This window comes from Melospiza melodia, chromosome 20 (genome assembly GCF_035770615.1).
Source record: "Melospiza melodia melodia isolate bMelMel2 chromosome 20, bMelMel2.pri, whole genome shotgun sequence".
Lineage (NCBI taxonomy): Eukaryota > Metazoa > Chordata > Aves > Passeriformes > Passerellidae > Melospiza > Melospiza melodia.
In genome coordinates, this window is record NC_086213.1 from 8,227,580 (window position 1) to 8,247,554 (window position 19,975).

At 39.7% G+C, this 19,975-nt stretch overlaps 1 protein-coding gene across 1 annotated transcript; it reads left to right on the forward strand.

The window, feature by feature from the left end:
- Positions 1-55: 55 nt before the first annotated feature.
- On the forward strand, positions 56-19,460 carry DGCR8 (DGCR8 microprocessor complex subunit). The gene is made up of 14 exons (XM_063173480.1): positions 56-154; positions 5,799-6,802; positions 7,218-7,380; positions 8,496-8,638; positions 9,320-9,602; positions 11,108-11,305; positions 11,655-11,756; positions 12,306-12,404; positions 12,786-12,868; positions 13,950-14,050; positions 14,443-14,549; positions 14,763-14,890; positions 15,192-15,305; positions 15,642-19,460. The coding sequence occupies exons 2-14, from the start codon at positions 6,077-6,079 to the stop codon at positions 15,723-15,725; spliced, it is 2,331 nt and encodes a 776-aa protein (XP_063029550.1). The 5' UTR covers positions 56-154; positions 5,799-6,076; the 3' UTR covers positions 15,726-19,460.
- The last annotated feature ends 515 nt before the right edge of the window (positions 19,461-19,975 follow it).

A 19,975-nucleotide genomic window follows, 5' to 3' on the forward strand; every position in this document is an offset into this window, starting at 1 on the left:
CGCGGGGTCCCGCCCGCGGGCAGCGGAGGGGCCCAGCGCAGGCGTTTAAAGATGGCGGCAGCGCCGAGTGCGGGACGGCGATCGTGAGGCGGCCGGACTCGCCCTCACCCGCAGCCCCGGCACTGGAGCGGCGGGACCGCCGGGCATGGCCCAGGTGGGTGCGGGCCCCGCAGGGTGACGGGCAGGGCGAGCCTGCGCGGGAACCAGCTCCTCCGCCGCGCAGGCCGCAGCGCCAGCGGGCCCGCCGCGCTCCTGCCGCCTGCCCGGAGCGGCCCCCGGGCGCGGAGCCCGGCGGAGCCGCTCCCCAGCACCGAATCCCAGCGCGGGAGGCGCCGCCCTGCCCGGCGGGCATTGCCGTGCGGCGCTTCCCCTGCGCCCGGCCCGAGCGGCCTCTGCTCAGAGCTGGGGGTTTGTTTTGTTCGGGATTTTTCTTTCGTTGTTTTGTCTTTTGGGGGACTTTTTTCCGTTTCCCGCCTTCCCGGCCACCTCGGGATTGTGTTCGGGAAGGAGAGACCGTGTGTGTGCCCTCGGCCCCTCCTGCCCGGGGGTGATGGGGAGCAGCGGCTGCGGCCGTGCCTCGGCTCCGGGTGTGTCTGGGAGGGAAGGGAGGCCCGGGGGTTCCGCCGCTCGCAGCCCTTCGTACGGGCCCGGAGCGCGGCCGGGGGGAAAAGGCCCCACAGCGTGTGCGGGCACGGGGACTTGCTTAGTTCTGGTCCATTGAAGGTAACGTGATGTCTCTGTAACTCTCAGGATTCTTCTTAATGTGTTCTTTCTGTTAATAGCAAATTATCTCCTTCAGCCTCTGAAAGGTTAATTCTCCCAGCTTTCTTCACCTTTTTTTTCCGTTGTTTTTTACGTCCTTTCCTTAGGCTTCGGGTTTGTCTGCAAAGTTTGTTTGCCCGCTGAGACCTGAATACCCAGGCGTTGCTCGACCATAAACTGAACTTGGGTGAACACATTGAATTTCTTTATTCTGTTAGGTTGTGAGTTAGAGGTCTTGGAATTAGATCTTTTGTTTTGTGATTTGTGAGGTTGTTCTGTTTGGGTAATTAAACCTGGGGGCTCCTATTTTTAATTCTGGGTGAGAAGTTGAGTCGCTAAGCAGCTCCTTTTGATTATCAGGATTGTTTTGCTTTTTTAGAGAAAGAGAAGGGATTTTGGTTCCTTGTGTCTGTTGTTTTTCTTTTCAAGTAAGAAGCTTACATATGATGGGAAAGGAAGAATATATTTTCTCTCTCCTAGGCTCTGATTTTCGCCTTCTGTAAATCAATTTGTTGTCTTACATAATTAATCAAGCCATCTAAACCTTGCCAGAAAACTGCTCAAGCTCTAAAAGCAACTGTTGTTTTGCCATTTCTGAGGATGGCTTTCCAAACTGATGTACTCTGTTCGTTCTGAAACGGAATGAAGTGTTAAGAACTAGAGAAGTTCTTGAGCCTTGTCTGTATTTGCCACTGATAATGTTATTGTCGGGCTCTGGCTGCATTTTCTCAACTGGCCTTGGTGACTGACTGACACAAAGTGATTGTTTCCTTCAGAATCTTTCTGCACTAAAGCTGATAATGAGAAGAGCTGAGTTCTTGCATGCAGAATTATCTTAAAGGGTATTTTCTTTTGGTACTTTCTGTTCTGGTTTAAAGAAAATAAATCCAGTTTCTTCAGATTTTGTTTTGGGTTTGTGGGGTTTTTTTAGCTGTGGTAACAAGTAGGATTAACTTATTTCTGGAGTTGTATGTGTTGAAAAGACCCAGTAGATATAATAAAAGAAGGTAGATGACTGTGAGTGGGGAATTATTTTGGCATGGGTTAATGGATCAGCACCTGAGTTGCCATTTGTGGCTGGAGGATGAGGAGAAGGATTTTCTATTTGGCTTGCAAATAAGGACTATTTACTCTTCCTTTTGGGGTCCTCTGAATGTGAAGAAAGCAGTCTCTGACACAGTTTCTTTTCAAAAGTGACTTTTTGAAGAGAATCTGTGGTATGCTGTTCATTGCTGCAGGTACATGTATTTGTAAAGAAAATATGTTCTTTATTAAATTCATTTCCAGACTGCTGACCTGCTGTAACTGAAAGGAATTTTTCTTTGAGTTTGGATGATAATGGTTCCAAATTTTAACATTCTGGGGTTTTCTGCCTTTAAAAAGGATGCCCTTTGCTCTGTGTATTTCTCTCCCATCCCTTTTCTGTCTGATGGTGGGAATGGGCAGTGGTACTTACTAAACAAAGTTGTTCTTTTTTTTTCCTTTCTGCATTTAAAGGATTTAAAGGACATCTGTAAGACAACCAGGCTAAGATTACTCTGCTTTCTCTGGGACCTGTGCAATTTGCTACATTACATTTATATGCCCTCCATATCTGCATTGTTAAGTTTACTTTGTGACATGAAACTTTTTTAAATGATCAGCTAAAATCCGAGTAATCAGTTTAAAATGTGAAATTCCATGTGCTGGTGATGTGCAGAAGATGAGGTGTGCACTCACGTTCTCAGTGTTTGTACTGCCCAGTGCAGCTGCCAGTGGTGTTCTGTGTCTTTGGAAGGAATCCTTATGGAAACTGTTAATGGGACTCGTGGAGCCTTGCAGAATAAAATGTTATTTCAGGGCAATTCAGTGAAGGATGACAATAGGAAACTGACTTGTGTTCCCATGTAACTTGGTATGCTGAGCCTTTTTGTGTGTGGCTGTTGTGTTCCCCTGGCTGAGGCCCCTTTGGCTGTTTGGAACCTACAAGCTCATCTAACTCTTCCTTTTGCCTTCTCTCCCTTCTGTCTTTTCAAATACCTGCTAGCTCAGTGGTTTTGTTGCTTTGTTTTGGTTTTGGGGTTTTTTTCCCAGCCCTGATAGAAAAGGCATATTGTAATGTCAGCTGGCAGGGAGGTAGATGGGAATTGGACCTGAGTTCCACTGCTCCTGCCTTGCTTTTTGTGCCTGCAGGCAGGTATTGTAGTCCACTGGGAATGTACAGCTACTGTTACCTATAATCAAAGGAGAGAAAAACCTTCTTTTTTAGTGTTGGAATAGTAACAAACAGACCTTTCTTTGGAAGCTTTCAGGTGTCTGGTCATGATGGGCACACCTGGCACCAGATTTCTGCTATTACAAGGTTAATTAATTAGGGTGTAACAGGTACATCCAGGAGATTCAGTTGCCACAGTAACCCATCCCTGGTCAGCCCCTTGGAGTTGGTCCAAGGGTTCTCTACCCACTTCTTATTATGTCTTATTGTAGATCCCCTACTTAGAGTAAGACTAAACAATATTCCAGGAATGTGTTTAGAAGGTCAGCTTATTGTTCCAAAATCTAAGGGAAAGGGTAGGAAAAGTACCAGAGTTAATTAAGGAGCTGTATAACTATATAATAGTTGTCTAGAGAGCTGCAAATACATGAAAAACATATAAAAGGCAAAAATCTTTTTGGCATCCCTACCAGACTGTTATCTTACCCTAGGGATGTGGCAGGTTCATGGCTGGAAATGGAAAAAGCTCATTTGAAGCCATCTTGGTGTAGTGCTTTCCTGACCCAGTGAGTGCTGAGGGGCAGACAGTCCTGCCTGTGATTTGCTGTTCATCATTGAGCTATTCATGGATTCACAGCCAGCAAGAAAGGGAAAACAACAAGAACATAATTGTTACCAGTGCTGGAATAGAATAACAAGGCATCATTCCTGCAAAGAGTGCAGGTGCTGTGTCAGTGAACTGCCCAAGCTGGGCAGGTAAGGTTAAGTCATGTTTTGACATTGGTGTTGTTAAAACACTTGAGCACAGGAGCAGGACACGGACCAGGGGTCTGGAAGTGGCATTTACAGTCATGTCTTAGCCTTGTCAGAAATAAATCTTTCTTGTTGGACCAGGGAGCTCCTGGAACACAAGGCAAGGTTTTACTCTTTGAAATTCTAGAATGCTGACTTCAGTATTCCATTTCTGTGGGAATTCTGCTTGCTCTTTTCAAGTCTTCTAAAGACTCTTTAAGATGGAAAAATTAGATGACTTAGGCATTTAGTTTCCAGGAGTTACTGAACTCATGCTGTGACTTTTGATTCTTTTGTTCAGAATTAAGACACTAATGATTTACTGTGAAGAATTTAATAATTTGTCATTCACTTTTTTTTTTTTTTTACTTTTATAATCTGAAGATGAGGAAATTTATAGACAGATTTATCTCTAGGGGTGTTCTCTACATTATACATTCCAGAACCTGTTGAAAGATGAAGGAATTGGTCATTGTATTGAGGTCATCTTGTAGGATAGAATGGAGTTAGATATATAGAATTGTCTTACTGGTGAATGAGCCATTTACCAATCTGAGAATTCATGTGTTGGTATCAGAGAAGATGGGATTATTCTAGAGTTCTTACCAGTTCTTTTCCTAAGTGATTTTATACTGCATGTCAGATGTGTTGGATATGTCACAATTTTGAGAAGGTTTAAAAAACCCTACACACATCAAAAAAACACCACAAAATATGAATTCCTCTGCTGCCCCAGCAAAACCTGCTTTGTTGCCATATTAGAGTTTGCTCTATATTATGCTTTCTTCCAGCTTCCAGGTAGGTAACTTCTGTATATTGCTGAATTTTAATTGATCTCATTACAACTTCTGGTTCCCAGCTTTGTGCCTTGCCCCAGTTGGTGTTTGGATATTGCTGCTGGTTTGTTCTGCCTGGGCTGGTAGAGATACACAAAAGAATCACCCTTGGTTTCTCTAAGTCCCTCATGACAGCCCAGACCTTCTGCCCTGTTGCCTTCCATGTCGCACAGCAGCATGAGAGATCTTGGAGTTTGTCTTTCCAACATACTTGGGAAGACTCTCTCTGCTAGCTGGGAGCACTTTAAACAGAGATTCATCCAGCTGGCTGCCTGGGGCAGAGTGGCAGTGCTTCATTTCTAGCTTGTAGGAAGATTTAAACCCAGTTTGGGCTGGCATGGAGGACTTGGAGAAACCAAAACAAACAGGTAAGAAATGATTCTTCTTTTCCCCAGGTGCTTACAGTCCTGCAGAGATGACAAAAGTATAATGGAAGAAGCCTTCATAGACATGGTAGAAAGAATCACCTAGTGTGAAAAATAAGCCTTAAACAAACACTTCCCATGCCCTGTAAAATTTCCTCGAAGAATTGAATAATTTTTCCAGGTTAAATTGCCTAAAACTTTGGCTTCTAAATATCTTCCAAAATTAATTTGAGCTTTATGCTGTGTATCTGAACCTTAATTCCTTGGACATAATGAATAAATAGTTCCATAATAGTGCAAAATACAAGATCAAATGTCTAATATCTGGTTATTTAGAGAGTAATTTTCTGTGATGTTTTAGTAAATTGTGAGATTTCAGAAGTAGCTGATAACTTAAATTTTGAAAAGCTGTGACCATAGTCTTTAAAATCTTGTTGGTTTTGCAGACTATCTTAAACTGTAAGCTAATTATCCTTTCTTCTGTGTGGGTAAGTATGGCTTGAATACCAGCTTGTTTCAGATGATGGGAGAATTTCCCCAAAATGCAGTTTTCAGTCTGTCATGCTTAATGCCCTGCCTGCTAACCAAGCAGAGATAGTCAGCCAATCATAAAGGCAACTGTGTTAGTCAGTTCTTGTGCTGGTGTACAGCTTGAGAAATAAAACCACTCTAGTTTTGGCCTCATTCAAGATGGTATCTGGGTACCCTGCTTTTCTCACTGTAACAGCGTCACTCTTCTACTTGAAATTTATGCTAGAAGACTGACAGGTGTTCTTTCTGCTTGGGATACCATTTCCATTTTTTTCCTCTGACAATTTTTTTGTTGTTTTGTTTTGTTTCCTCTTGTAGGTTGAAAGGAGAAAAGGAGACCAGCTTGTCCAGTGAAGATGCACTCTTAGTCTTCAGCTATTTAAGCTGAATGCATTGTGATTTCCAATAATTGAGACAGTGATTCTGAAAGCTGTCTACATTAATGAAAAGAACAATGTAGTCAGCTTAACTGAATCATCAGTGTTGCATATTGAATAGGACATGGTAAACCAATCCTGACGGACTTATGCATGTTAGGAATATAGGGATAAACATTGATTAAAGCATTGTTTTTTTTAAAAACAGTAGTTTTAAAAATGGAGAACTATGAAAATGTACCACCCCTCCCTAAAGAACCTGCAGGAGAAATGAATGTGGAGAATGTCCCTTGTCGGCCACCTCTGCCGCCCAACGATCAGCCTCCACCGCCTCCCCTGCAAACGTCCAGTGACGCAGAGGTAATGGACGTTGGCTCTGGTGGTGATGGACAGTCAGATACCCCTGCTGGGGACACGCCCAGTCTCTGCAGGACACAGCAGCTGCTCACAAAGGGATCTGCCTGCTACAAAAGTCGTCTCCTCATAGACCCCAACAGCAGCGACCAAAGCCCCAGAACCGCTCGTCACGCACCGTCGGTCCGAAAGTTCACCCCAGATCTTAAGTTACTGAAGGATGTGAAGATTAGTGTGAGCTTTACAGAAAGCTGCAAAAGCAAAGATAGGAAAGTTCTGTACACTGGAGTTGAGCAGGATTATAAGGCAGATACGGAGTTTGGTATTAATAATGTCAATGGGGATTTGCATGTTTGTCCTTTCGGTGGTAGTAATGGTAAAGCTGCAGGGATAGGGGGTGAAAGTGATGAAAAGAAGGATGATGAAAATGATATTGATCAGGAAAAGAGAGTGGAATTTGCAGTTCTGGATGAGCTAGAAGACTTTACCGACAATTTGATGGAAATAGATGAAGAAGGAGGAGGGTTCACATCTAAAGCAATCGTTCAAAGGGATAAAGTGGATGAAGAAACCTTGAATTTCTCCTATGAGGTAAGTAAATCCACACATCTTTGCTGGGTAAGAGGTTTCCAAGTGGCTAGAAAAAAAAAAATATGCGAAGAATAAGCTCTTCTAGAAGTGTGTAGTACATGAGTCAAAACCACGGAATTTTTAGAGGCAGACCTTTGGCTGAGAAACTGTAAACTGTTTTAGTCAAGCTTGAGTTGTGTTGCAGCTTCTATAGTTTTCTGTAAAAACAGCCTTTAAAAGTCTTCTCACACAATTGCAGTTCATTTTATCATCACAAACTTATTTTCTTATTTTTCAGTCTTTTTACTGGAATCATTGAAAATTACTAGTTTCTGTCTGTGTGGAAGTGCATATTAAAAATGTCTGGTTTCTCTTTGCAAGGGAAAAGGGAGGTTGGTAGGCCCAGAAGGACAGTGTCTGATGAAGTCTCTTTCAGGATGACTTTGATAATGATGTGGATGCTCTGCTGGAAGAGGGTCTTCGAGCCCCCAAAACCAGGAGATTGGATAATGAGAAATATGCTGGTGAAAGTGATCACCAGTCTGATGGAGAGACAAGTGTGCAGCCAATGATGACCAAAATTAAAACTGTACTGAAGAGTAAGTTCATGTGCATTTCAGAACTGCGGGTCCTGTTCGTGGCTTGCGTTGTAGAACAAAAGTTTATCAACAAGCAGAATGTGAGCAGTTTGTGTGAAATTGTTCATGTGTTGGGGAGTTTTATTGTTGGGAGGCTTCTTATTGTGGGATATGATTTTTCATGTTCTTAAACAGTGGATTTGACTTTTGCTTTTGATCTATTGTATGTAATAAGAATATATTTAGTGTGTAGGTTTGTGTAAAATAATGAGGTGAGCAAGGGTGATCTAGGGCTTTTGCCTTTTTCCTGCTTCAGTTACAACATAACTTCTGCTGTTGAAATTGCCCCATGCAAGGTCTCCAGGAATGCAATCTAGGTGAAATAGAATAACTAGAAAAGTCAGTGGCTTACATTTACCCAAATTGTGTTAGAAACTGCTAATAAAGAAAATCTGAGAACACAAACCCATCCAGAAAAATGTAATGGAAAATATTCTGAATTAGAATTAAACATGTACTAGAGGAGTATTTTACAACTTCACTGTATTCTGAAATAAAAAACCAAATAAATTTTTGCTTCAAAATTGTATAGTAACAGAGGATTGCCAGGAAACTTCCAGCAAAGATGAATAGTCTCTGATTTGTGATTTGGAGATAAATGAGACCTTGTGTTAGTGATGAGCCCTTTGCTGGCTGTTTGGGTCTGTGGATATGGGGAATTTCAATGCAAATTTATTCCTGAGTGTCAAGTGAAAGATTTTTAATGGAAAATGAAGTTGTTTCTGAAGCAAATATGACATTTCCAGTAAATGCTTTCCAGTGGTGCTTGTGATAAGTATAAAAAGATTAAAGAAAAGAGAATTCAGTGATGAAACAAACAAATCAGTCTATATAAAAATTATTGCTGTTATTGCCTTGAGTAGAGAACGTCATGGAATCTGTAATTTGCAGGATTTAGCCTGGGTTAGAGGCATATACCTTGTTATTAGAACATCATCTCTCTACAAAACATTGTTAATCTTGTTTCAGTGCCATTTTATTCTTTGGGACAGAACAAGCAATAAACAAAAACCTGGATTTTATTTCTATTCTCCTAAGCTGTCTGTCCAAGTTTAAAGCTGTTATTTGCTTTAAAGGTCGTGGCCGCCCTCCTACAGAGCCTTTGCCAGATGGATGGATCATGACATTCCATAATTCAGGCATTCCTGTATATCTGCACAGAGAATCTAGAGTTGTTACCTGGTCTAGACCTTATTTTTTGGGAACAGGAAGCATAAGGGTGAGAGCTGTCAATTTTTAAAATACTTAATTAAGATTAAAAAATTAGATCTATTCCTGAAAGCCATTGAATATTTTTCTGCTTTGGCAGGCTTGTTTCCAGTGTTTGAATTAAGATCCTTGAAAAATAAAGTATTTTATGTTTGAAAATGTGATATGATTTTTCTTAGGTGCTTTGCTTTTCTGTTTGGGCAGTTAAACTGAATAAGATGATCTTGTTTGGTGCCTTCACTTTTCTAGTATGGCTGCAAAATTGGGAGTTTATTGCACCATGACACATATCTAGGGATGATTTATTTGTAGCTATGAATTAGTCTGAGCTGTGGCTTATGGTCCACATTTGCAGAAGTAAGGATATGACATTTTTGCAGCCAAGGAATATGCAGAAATTTGATTTAATGCCATGGACCTAAGCCTCAGGAGAGCTCATTGGATTTCAGGAAAGCATGCAGTATTTGCATGAACAGAGCTAAAGCAGCAGGACTGTGTCAGTGTCACAGTGTGAAAGTCCCCCAGGAGTGGCCCTGCTCAGCTCTTGAGTGGAATGACTTCACTGAGCAAAGAGGAGCTCGAGCCTAGACTGAATACAGATAGCTTCCATCTTGCTTGCATCTTTTGGGTTTGAGCTTTGCTTTTGGTGACCTTGAGATACTGAAACCTTCTGTATTATTTATATTTGCAGAAACATGATCCTCCCCTTAGTAGCATTCCCTGCTTTCATTACAAAAAAATGAAGGAAAATGAGGAAAGGGAGCAAAACAATGACATAACCCCAAATGGGGAAGTATCACCTGTAAAGCATCTAGATAAATCCTCAGAACTGGACTGCCAAACAGAAGAACCAGATTCCACTGCTGCTGATTCTGGGCCTTTAGATGACAAAGACCCCTCTGGGGGAGATGCAGCACAAGGAGCTTTGGGACAAGTGAAGGCCAAAGTTGAAGTATGTAAAGATGAATCTGTAGGTATGTATGGCAAGTAGAGTCTTTTCTTGACTTGAGCTGGGGTAATGGCATTTGGGAAATTTCATTCCAGACTTGGCTGCTGAATTAAAATCTTTTCTGAAGCCCTGAGAGTTCACATGAAAAGGTTTTACACAAAAAAGTGAATATTTTGGTAGTTTAGTCCTGTAGACTTTATCTTGATATAAGAATCAGTTATGTGAGTGTGTTCATTTGCTTTTGTCAAATGTGTTTGTGTGACTTCCTCGAGTAGGCTTTTCTATGCACTCTCTGTATTGGCTGAGTTATATCTGTTTTCAGGATGGTCTTTTAAGACAAATGGTGTAGTTAAGCTGTATTTCTGTATTTGCACAAGAATAGCAGACTAAGTCATGCAAATATAATTGCACTCATACAGAGGGGTGTGATGCTGCATTATTTTATTTATACAAATATTAAGCCTCTACACAGAAAGTTGTCTAAAGACACCGTGCCAAAATCACCACCCAGTGGAGAGGAACTTGAAGAGGAAGCTCATGTGTTACTTATCAAATCTTTTCACATCTGCATACCTGAGAATCCCATCCATGTAAATTGCTGCTGCTCAGGGTATTGGTATGGGTCATAGGCTGCCTTTATCTTTGTAGTGCTCAGACATAAATCTTGTCCTTGTCATTGTGTGTGTCATGTCTAGTCCAGAAACCTTGCCAAAAGAGGTAAAACAGAACATCAAATCATCAATATTTAGCTGCAAATTCAAGCCAGGAAGCACTTACTTCTCTGCATGAAGTTCACCTGTCTGTCTCTCCCTTTAAATAGGATCTGTTGTGTATTACTGAAAAAGATGCTGAGTAATGGGGTATAAGCATGACTTGCATTTGGGATTCCTTGTGGAAGGAAACAATACCAGCAGCTTGCTTTTTCCTGTTTACATCTGTGGATGCTGCTCTTTATTTTTGCTGATTTATTTGCAGACTATCCTATAAAGGAGAATCAGCTGTACTGAAATGGGGCAATCTTTTAATACTCTGTATGTGAATTTCTTGTGTTAAATTCTGCATAGAGGCTGCAGATAGCCATGGAGTTCATGGAACATCACTGTACAGTGTTTCATGTACTCTCATAGTAGGTAGGCAGCAGCAGCTGGGTTTGGCTTCAGGGAGCTGAGGCTGAAAGCACAACTGCTGTACTCACTGTGTACCTTGCTTCAGGTGAAGGGAAGGTGCTGAGATGTTCAAGCAGACCAGTCACTGGTGTTTTGTTGCAAATTGTGTTGGGTATTAATGCTGGTTAGGGATTAGTAAAATCATCAAGTGATAGAATAAGATGGTATTTTATTTTCTGGTTTGCACTAATATTTTGCATTTAATCTAATTTAATGTAATAGGAGAACTTCAAATTACTTCTCTTAGTGCAAAACAGCATCTTTAACCTTTTGCTCCAAGTCTAAGAAAATAATTTCTGTGGAAATAGAGAACTTAGTGCTTGTTCAGTGGTGAAGCAAGAGAGTAACTTGGTTGTGTTTTCAGATCTGGAAGATTTCAGACGTTACCTGGAGAAGCGTTTTGACTTTGAGCAGGTGACTGTGAAGAAGTTCCGCACCTGGGCCGAGCGGCGCCAGTTCAACCGCGAGATGAAGCGCAAGCAGGCCGAGTCCGAGCGGCCCATCCTGCCGGCCAACCAGAAACTCATCACCCTCTCTGTGCAGGATGCACCCATCAAGAAAGGTGAGCTGCTCTAGCTCCAGTTCACATAGGCTGTGTTGAAGCCCAATTCCACCTCTAAGCTTGACTGAAGATAAAAACATCCTGTAATGAGTTCCCTTAATTCCTGATCCGGTATTTTGCCCATCATATATTACACAGGAAAGGGAAAATATTATCAAAATATACTTTTCTAAAGACTAATTTCTAAACAAAAATATTTTTATTTAAGGTTACAGTCCTGGTAAGTAATGACTACCTTCAGCTCTTGTTACTGCTGAGAGTTGCTCAGTATTGATTTGTTTGTAACAGAAATTATCTTTCAAAGACTGGAACTAATGAACTTCTTCCCTTCTTCCTGTCTTTTTTGCAGAGTTTGTCATTAATCCCAATGGGAAGTCTGAAGTTTGCATCTTGCATGAATATATGCAACGAGTCCTAAAGGTTCGCCCTGTTTACAATTTCTTTGAATGTGGTAAGTCTGTTTCCTTAAACAACTCTATCCTGGTCTTGATGCTTAATCAAGAATCCAAAAATGTTGTGTATATGAAAAATGGAACTGGAATCGGGTTAATATTGGGTTTTTTATCCTAAGTGGTATAATGTATGTTCCATTAATTCTTGCTTTTCCTGTTTGTTTGAGGTTTTTTTAATTGCCTTATAAATATTCAGAATTATGCCATTCCTGTGTGTGCAGTATATAATACAACTGAAACTTGTATATGAGAATGTGTAGCTCTTGTATTCACACCATGATGCAAAAAATTTGGAATTAGTATTTGAGTTTTGGCAGATTACCAGTGGTCTCTTAAAATACTTCATTCTTTATTTGGAAGAATGAGGTATGTGGTGGTAAGTCTGTTAGTGGAAAACTCTGTTAGATAATTTTTCAGTCTTCATGAAGAATAAACCATTTTCATCCCTCTTGAAGCTGAAATGAGGAAAACAAATCTTGATAGTGGTGACATTTCATGTATGTCAGGAGTTCCAAAAAGCTTTCTTTACTTTCTCCCTCCATTTCCAGAGAACCCAAGTGAACCTTTTGGAGCCTCAGTGATTATTGATGGAGTAACCTATGGGGCAGGAACTGCCAGCAGCAAAAAACTTGCCAAGAATAAAGCTGGTAACTTATTTTTCTTTCTCAGTACCAACTGCTGAATTGTTTCTTTTGCTTTTTGTACCGTTCTGGGGTTCCAAGAGCAGAAGTGATTCAGAACTGGGGTTTGGCTGTAGGAGCTAGGGGGTGATAATACTCTTAATTTTTGGTCTTAAAGGCTCCATGTCACTTCTAAAATGAGATGAGAATATTTTTTCCTTGTGTAGGCACTTTTAAAAAGTAGTTTCTTCTTATTTCATTTAGTTATCAAGCTGAACTAGTAGAACTTTTTTTCCCTTGAAAAGTGTAAATTAATAAATTTCTTACCAGAAGAAAATGCCTGAATTTTTAGATGAGATGTTTTTGTTTAAAATAAATCTAATCAAGATGTTTAATCACTTTTTGCAGCTCGAGCTACACTGGAAATCCTTATTCCTGACTTTGTTAAACAGACCTCTGAGGAGAAGCCCAAAGACAGTCAAGAACTTGAGGTACTGAGCTCGTGCTTCCTGGCTGGCATTGCACAAAACATTGCACAGTTGATATCAGAAACATTACTGAAAATTAATAAGATTGTTTTCTCAGTCAAATGGAACTGTAAAATCCTCCATTTAGAGAAAGGCTTGGGGTAAATACTATTTTTTTTTCTATTGGAATAGATCAGAAAATTTACTCTGATGCAGAGAACTGGTTCTTTATTGACCAACAGGTCACTGAGCACCGGAGATGTTCCAAGGCACCAGGCTGCCTGTAGTGCCCTGCCTGTAGTGCCCTGCCTTCCAGAGTCCTCTGGCTGATGGCAGGAAATGTTCAGAGCCAGGTGCTGTTTGGTTGTGTGTGATCATCTTAGGACACCACTTCAGAAGTAAAAGTGCTCAGGCTTCTGAAATGGTTTTATTACCACACACTGAAATTCCATAGTTTGGGCAGTGATATTTGAGAAAATAAAAAAAAAAAATCTTTAAGAGGAGACTTGTGCTATTTTCTCAGGTACTAGGAGAATTAAATAGCTCATTGGTCAGTGGTACCATCAGTAAGGAGTAAAGGAAAAAATCAGTGATCAGCCTGAAAGGAATGCTTCCTGAAATGAAGTCATATACAGGAGTTTTTGTACCCTTGCTTTAACTTAGAACTGTATTGTAGGCCCTGCACTACTGCAATGGTCATTAAGGAAATGCAGACATTTTTTTCCATTCTTTTAAAATAAAATACCAAATGTGCCAATAGCTCTTCTGTTCTCTTTTAGTAAACAATAGCATTTTGGTAGAGTTTCATAATTGGCTAAAATAACCTTGTCCCGAGGGAGAAATGATGATAAAGAATTCATAAGATTATCATTTTTATGTATATATTGAATGTAAGATCGGAGTTAAAATTTCTCTCTGCAAATGTTTGATTAGGTGTGACAGTTTTAATGATGTTGCTTTTAACCCATTATGGATTTAAAAACACTTCTTAAAGTGCTAAGCACAGAGCAACAGAATTGATTGAATGTAGCAAAGGAGAAATGAGATTTAAGGCCAATATTAGGGTTTTATTAAAGCACAATAACCCTTTTCAATTCCTTTGCAGTATTTTAACCATATCAGTATTGAGGACTCACGGGTATATGAACTCACCAGTAAAGCTGGACTCTTGTCTCCATATCAGATTCTCCATGAGTGCCTTAAAAGGTAAAGCTGCAGCAGGGGGACCGTGTGAGATGTGAGGTGTTGGCTCAGGAGCCATTGCTGCTGTTTGTCAGGGGCCCTGCCTGAGCCTCAGTGACACGTGCTGGGGGCTGACCTGGTTCATGCTGAATCCTCTTTAATTCACATTTGCTCTTTGTGCCTCTTTGGACGTCAGGATGTAGTTGTTGGACAAATGTCTTTTGTTTTCTCTCATACTGGGTTGCTTTTTCATTTAACTCAAGTTGCTGACATAAAAAAATCTTTGTTAATTAATGCATTGACATTTTTTATTAGATCTAATTTCATTGCAATGGCTGTCCAAGATGATAACTGCAACCACTTCACTTGTTTGTAGTTTTACTTAGTATGTGATCTTGATTGTGTTTGTGCTTAAGAAACCATGGAATGGGTGACACATCCATAAAGTTTGAAGTGATTCCTGGGAAAAATCAGAAGAGTGAATATGTCATGACTTGTGGCAAGCACACAGTGCGAGGCTGGTGTAAGTACAATAATTGTGTGATGTGTGACTCTCCTCTTGCTCTCCTCCTGTTCTCCTTTGCTGCCCATTCTGGGGGGGCTTGTTCAGCCACTGACCCTGTTGTGTGCTTGTCGTGCTCTTTGGTGTCTCAGTTTTGACTAACTCAGGTGAACATTTGTGGCTATCATCACATAATGTGCTGGCACTGACACACTTCCATGGTTATTTTTACAGGCAAAAATAAAAGAGTAGGGAAGCAATTGGCTTCTCAGAAAATCCTTCAGCTACTGCATCCACACGTGAAAAATTGGGGCTCTCTCTTGCGAATGTATGGCAGAGAGAATAGCAAGCTGGTTAAACAGGTGAGCAGGCCTTTGTTTGAGTATAACCTACCCTGGGGCTGGAGTTCTGCTTCTGGACTTCTAAATTAAGTTACAACAAAACTTTAAGTGCCTGGAATTCGTTGACATGTTAGTCTTGCATCTCCCATGTCAAAATTAAAGAACCTGTTTAACTAACTCATTGGAAGTAGATGTTCCTACTTAAGGAATTGAACTAACTACAGACTAAACTACAGAAATACAACAGACTAAACTTGGCTCCATGTTAATTTTTTTCCATAAAAAAAGTTGATCAGTTGTTGCTCATGATTCTGTTGAATAGGAAACCTCTGACAGAAGTGTGATAGAACTTCAGCAGTATGCCAAAAAGAACAAGCCAAATCTGCACATCCTGAACAAGTTACAGGAAGAAATGAAAAAACTGGCACAGGAAAGAGTGAGTATATATTCTCCTGTGTTTACAAACTGCATGGATGTCATGGGTCATGTGTACCAAGGATCAGGGGTTTTTTGCTTATTTTACACAGTATTTGAAGTAAAGAGAGCTCTTCAGAATTTGCCTGGGGGTCTACTTTTGGGGAGATTGTCATGCTGTCTTTTGAACTGGCTCATAGCTTGATTGTACCTACTTCTGTACATTCATTTTTAACATGAGCCCTAGTTAGCCTCTTGCAACAACTGACATGTTTGGCTAAAATGGTTCAGAATTTTTACTGGTTTATGATTCTGTTCTCTTTATGACTGTGTGCTGGGGCTGTTTTGTATTTTTTAGGAGGAAACACGAAAGAAACCCAAGATGACAATAGTGGAATCAGCTCAACCTGGTAGTGAACCTCTCTGTACTGTTGATGTTTAATGAGAAAATGTGCAAGTGGGGAGCAATAACACAAATGGAGGAACTAGATTTTCAACAATTATTTAAAAATTGTTTGCTGCAGAATGCAAGATAACTTTTAAAATCCAAGCTGCTTCAGTTATGCATTGTTCGTTTTGCATCATCAGGGCAATATTACTTTTTCCTGGTTTGATTTTCTTTGGTTTTTTTTCCTGGTTTAATACCTCTGAGATACGTACGTTAAAGAATTGATCATAAAGATCTCTACTGGGGCAAATGCACAGAGGACAGGCATGTTCACACAGGATAAAACCAATCAAGCACTTTCTCCTGGAAAGCCATCCATGTTGTTTGGAATGGATGTATTTTAAGTATGAAATTCAGAATATCTATGTACAGGTTGAAGCTGATATATATATACACATTCATATATATGTATATATAAAAGAAGTATATGTACATCTTCTTGTATGAACATGCCTAGAACTATTTTTGTGAAAAGTTTTGTTGCATTTCAGCACATAATAATATGCACTGATAAGACACTTTGGTGACAAATACAGGAAAGTGATGAGCAATGTTTCTAATGCCATAGGATTAGGCCAGTAACGCTGTTTCTTTTTGTCTTGTTTCTTGTCTCCTGCCAGGCTTAGTTATTTGAGATTAGAGGATGCAGATTTTGTATTACTTGAAAAGAACAAGAATACCTGGTAGTGTTAAGAGTAACAGGTTGGAGATTCAAAATTACTGGGGTTTATTTTAAATGAAAAGAGCCTATGTTGGTTTACAGATCAGTTGAACAGGGAAAATATGGCCCCACTTATATGATTAAAGTAAAAACTGTAATTTGAAAAGCTGTTTTCAAAGCTTGAAGCCAAAATGCAGCTGATGATGGTTGATAGTCTGAAAATATTTTGCCAATGACTTTCCACTCCCTTTTCCCAGCAATAAAACAATTTCTTATTTGTTTGGTGTCAGATTGCATCTGACTTGATCAGTTAAGTCTTAATTAATTTGCACCATAAAAGCAAAGACTTTAGAAAATAACTCAACTCAACCTTTAAGTCCGACTGCAGCAATTTAGATTTTTTAACAAGTTTTTGTTTTTACTTTTTTAATTACATTTTTAGTTTTTAAAGAAAGTGTGTAACTTCTGCAATGAAAATTAGAATGTAGGTTTGGAATATGACAGAGTAATAAGTAGAATGAGACCATAACCGGTTATACTCATAAATAAGAAAATCACAAATATGCAACTACTCTAAACCACAATCCTGGCAAACAGGCAGTACTCACTGTGTCATCTGAGGCTTTCTCAAGCCAAGCACAAAAGAAATGGTGTGGCTGTGTGAAAACCCTGCTCCCTGGCTTCCGTTCTTCACAGGGGTGCTCTGGGTGGCTGCAGGAACTCTGCTCTTGCAGCCATTTCTTGGTTTGGTCTCTAAGAACAGAGCGAAAGCCAAGCTGGGGCAGGGCTGCAGTGACTTAGCCAGGAGCTGCACTGCTCCACTTTTACACTCCTTCTGCTCCTGTTGAGAATGAAAGGTCAGTTCTCTGTACCTGCTGCAGCTCCTGGTACTTACATTCACAGGGATCTGGGGGCTTGAGGGGTTTTTTTCTTTTGTTTTGTTTTTATTCTGATTTTGGTGTGGTTTTGTTTTTTAATTTACCATGTTACATAGAGAGTGATGCATTATATTGAAATTAGTGCCTACTGGATTTTAAAAATGTTGGCATGAGTATTGTAAGACCTCCTTTTAACATCACGTTACTTTGGAAATATGTGGATTTTAATTTATTTTTTAAACTAGTGTTCTCTAATGTTCATATAATGTTAGAGGTTAAACAGGAGGAGTCATGGAGTCTTACCCATTTCTGTGTTTAAGTGATATGCTTGGAGGTCTCTGCAAATATGAACCCACGCATTTTTTATTATTATATTTAGCTTTTTAGTTCCATGAGTTGTAATCCTGTTATAACAGGATACGGGTAGTTGGAAGACGATATATAAACTATTATTTAAAGAAGTGGCCTGTCTAAAAAAAAAAGAAAAAAAACACAAAAAAAACACTGCCTCTGCTTTTTTTTTTTTTTTGTATAGCTTTAATAAATCTCCATCTTTTGAAGGGTATATAATATTGGTGCAGTAGTGTCAAGCAGCGATTGCTGTTTGTCTCTTTTCATTGTTTTTATTGGGACTTTTCTGTTTTCATGAAGACAGGGCTTTTACCTTCTATGCCTAAATGTATTACTCTTAGATAGGTTTTCTTTCAGCTTGTGTTTTCAGCAGAAAAATCTGTACTTGGATGGCACTGTAAAAGACAAATCACCCTTGTAGATCTTTTTATTTTTCTGAAATCAGAATGTCAATGCATTTGCAGGTCACCTGCAGAATATCCATGGATGCCTCACTTACCAATTTGTTTTCATTAATTTTAAGAGGATTGCTGTATTACCTCAGTCTGCCACTATCAGAATCACAAGGTGACCATTGCCCTTAATTAAAACATCCAGAGATTTCATTGTGAACCAAAGCCTAGAACGTATATTATGCATTCTAAACAAAAACAAACATAAAAAGATGGTATTAGACCTTGCTGCAGCCTTTAACTGGAGAGATGTCCAGAAAATAGCGCAATAACTGCTGGAACAAACAACGTAACTGCTGTTTTGTCATTGTGAAGTATTCTTGTGTTTTAATGTTTACTATTGTTTGGGGTGTAACAGTCTTGCATTTGCACATAAGCACGAGCTGCTGTGATAGAGGATAGACCATTGCATTAACTTCAGCTTCTGCATGAACACTTACAGTGTGATTCAAGATGTATCCTAAACTTGTCTTGTAACTCTTGTGTGTTTTCTAGGTAATCGGCTGTAAAGGTTTAGATCTGATTGTATGAATGCATAAAACTGCTGCTTTTGTCACTGATACTTGTTATTTATCCCTTCTATATCCAGGGGAAGATGGGTATTTTTATAGGGATGGAGTGTATTTTTAAGAACTGTTCCATCCTTTGGGGATTAGACAGATTTTGCTTTGCATATTATGTGCTTCTCGACAAAAGTGTGGTATATTGACTTTAAGGATTAAATTCGTGTGCATTCAAATCTTCATGGTACTGACGGAAAACTTACTGTGACTAGTCAGATGCTACCTACTGAAACACCAGTCATCAGCTTTTTTAAACATATTTATTAGACAAAACTGAATTAGTTGGGTACTCAGAACTTTGGAAAGACTATTATGCATAAACTTAACTGTTGTATGTAAACTTCCATTCTCCTGTGATGCTGTTAGACTTTATACAAATAATATTTGTAACGTCCAAGTATTTTAAAGCATCATGATTATCTTATTAATTCACTAAACTGTACTTTGGTTCTGGAGTGAAATTCAGGAAATGATAGCCTCCTAACTTAGTGGGAAGAAATGTGAAGTGCAAGAAGCCATGCTGTTATTAACCAAATAAAATGATGGGTGACAGTATTTCAATGTGTATCTGAGAACATGGGAAAACAAAACAAAGTTCATCCTTATTGCCCCAGCAGGTAACAATGGTTGCTGTTTTGAGTTGTGTTGGGTGCAGTTGCTTGGTGCCAGTGCTAAATTGGTACAACTATAAAGCCTCATTTTCACTGAGCCTCTGCTTGCTTTTTTTCTGCACAATCATGTAATCCTCTGTGTTCGGTCTTTGAGTACTACATGTGTATTTTTCAGACAATTAGTTTCGAGCAATAAAGTTTGATATTATAAAATGTGCCAGTGTGATCAGTATTATGATAGTGCAAGCATATATAGAGAAAGGAACTCTTATTTTTCAAATCCTCGAGGTATTTTTGAAAGAGAAATTAGATCAGTGCAGCCTCATTGATTATGGAAATACTCAACCACTTTTTTGGTGAGGAATTGAATGTTTACATGGTTAAACACTTGGAATGAAATGAAGTTACCTTATTTTGAATTGGGATTTGTATTTTTACTTAAACCATGGCAAGGCTGGAAATGTTACAACTCAAAGTGCTGGTTTTGGTACCTGTTGGCTGCAGGTACCAAACGCTGCAAAGGTGTGGTATCAGCACAGCCATGGGCTGTAGTAGAATTCTTTTGTTGCTGTTATACATTTAATATGGCCTATTAGAAATAAGTTGAGATTGAAGGTGGTCGCTCCTTCCAGCAGTGTTGCTGTGTGTTCTGCAGCGTGGATCACAGTCCTTCAATGGCTGCTCAGCCTCTGGCTGCAGTGAGTGCTGACTGGAGCATCTGCTGGAGC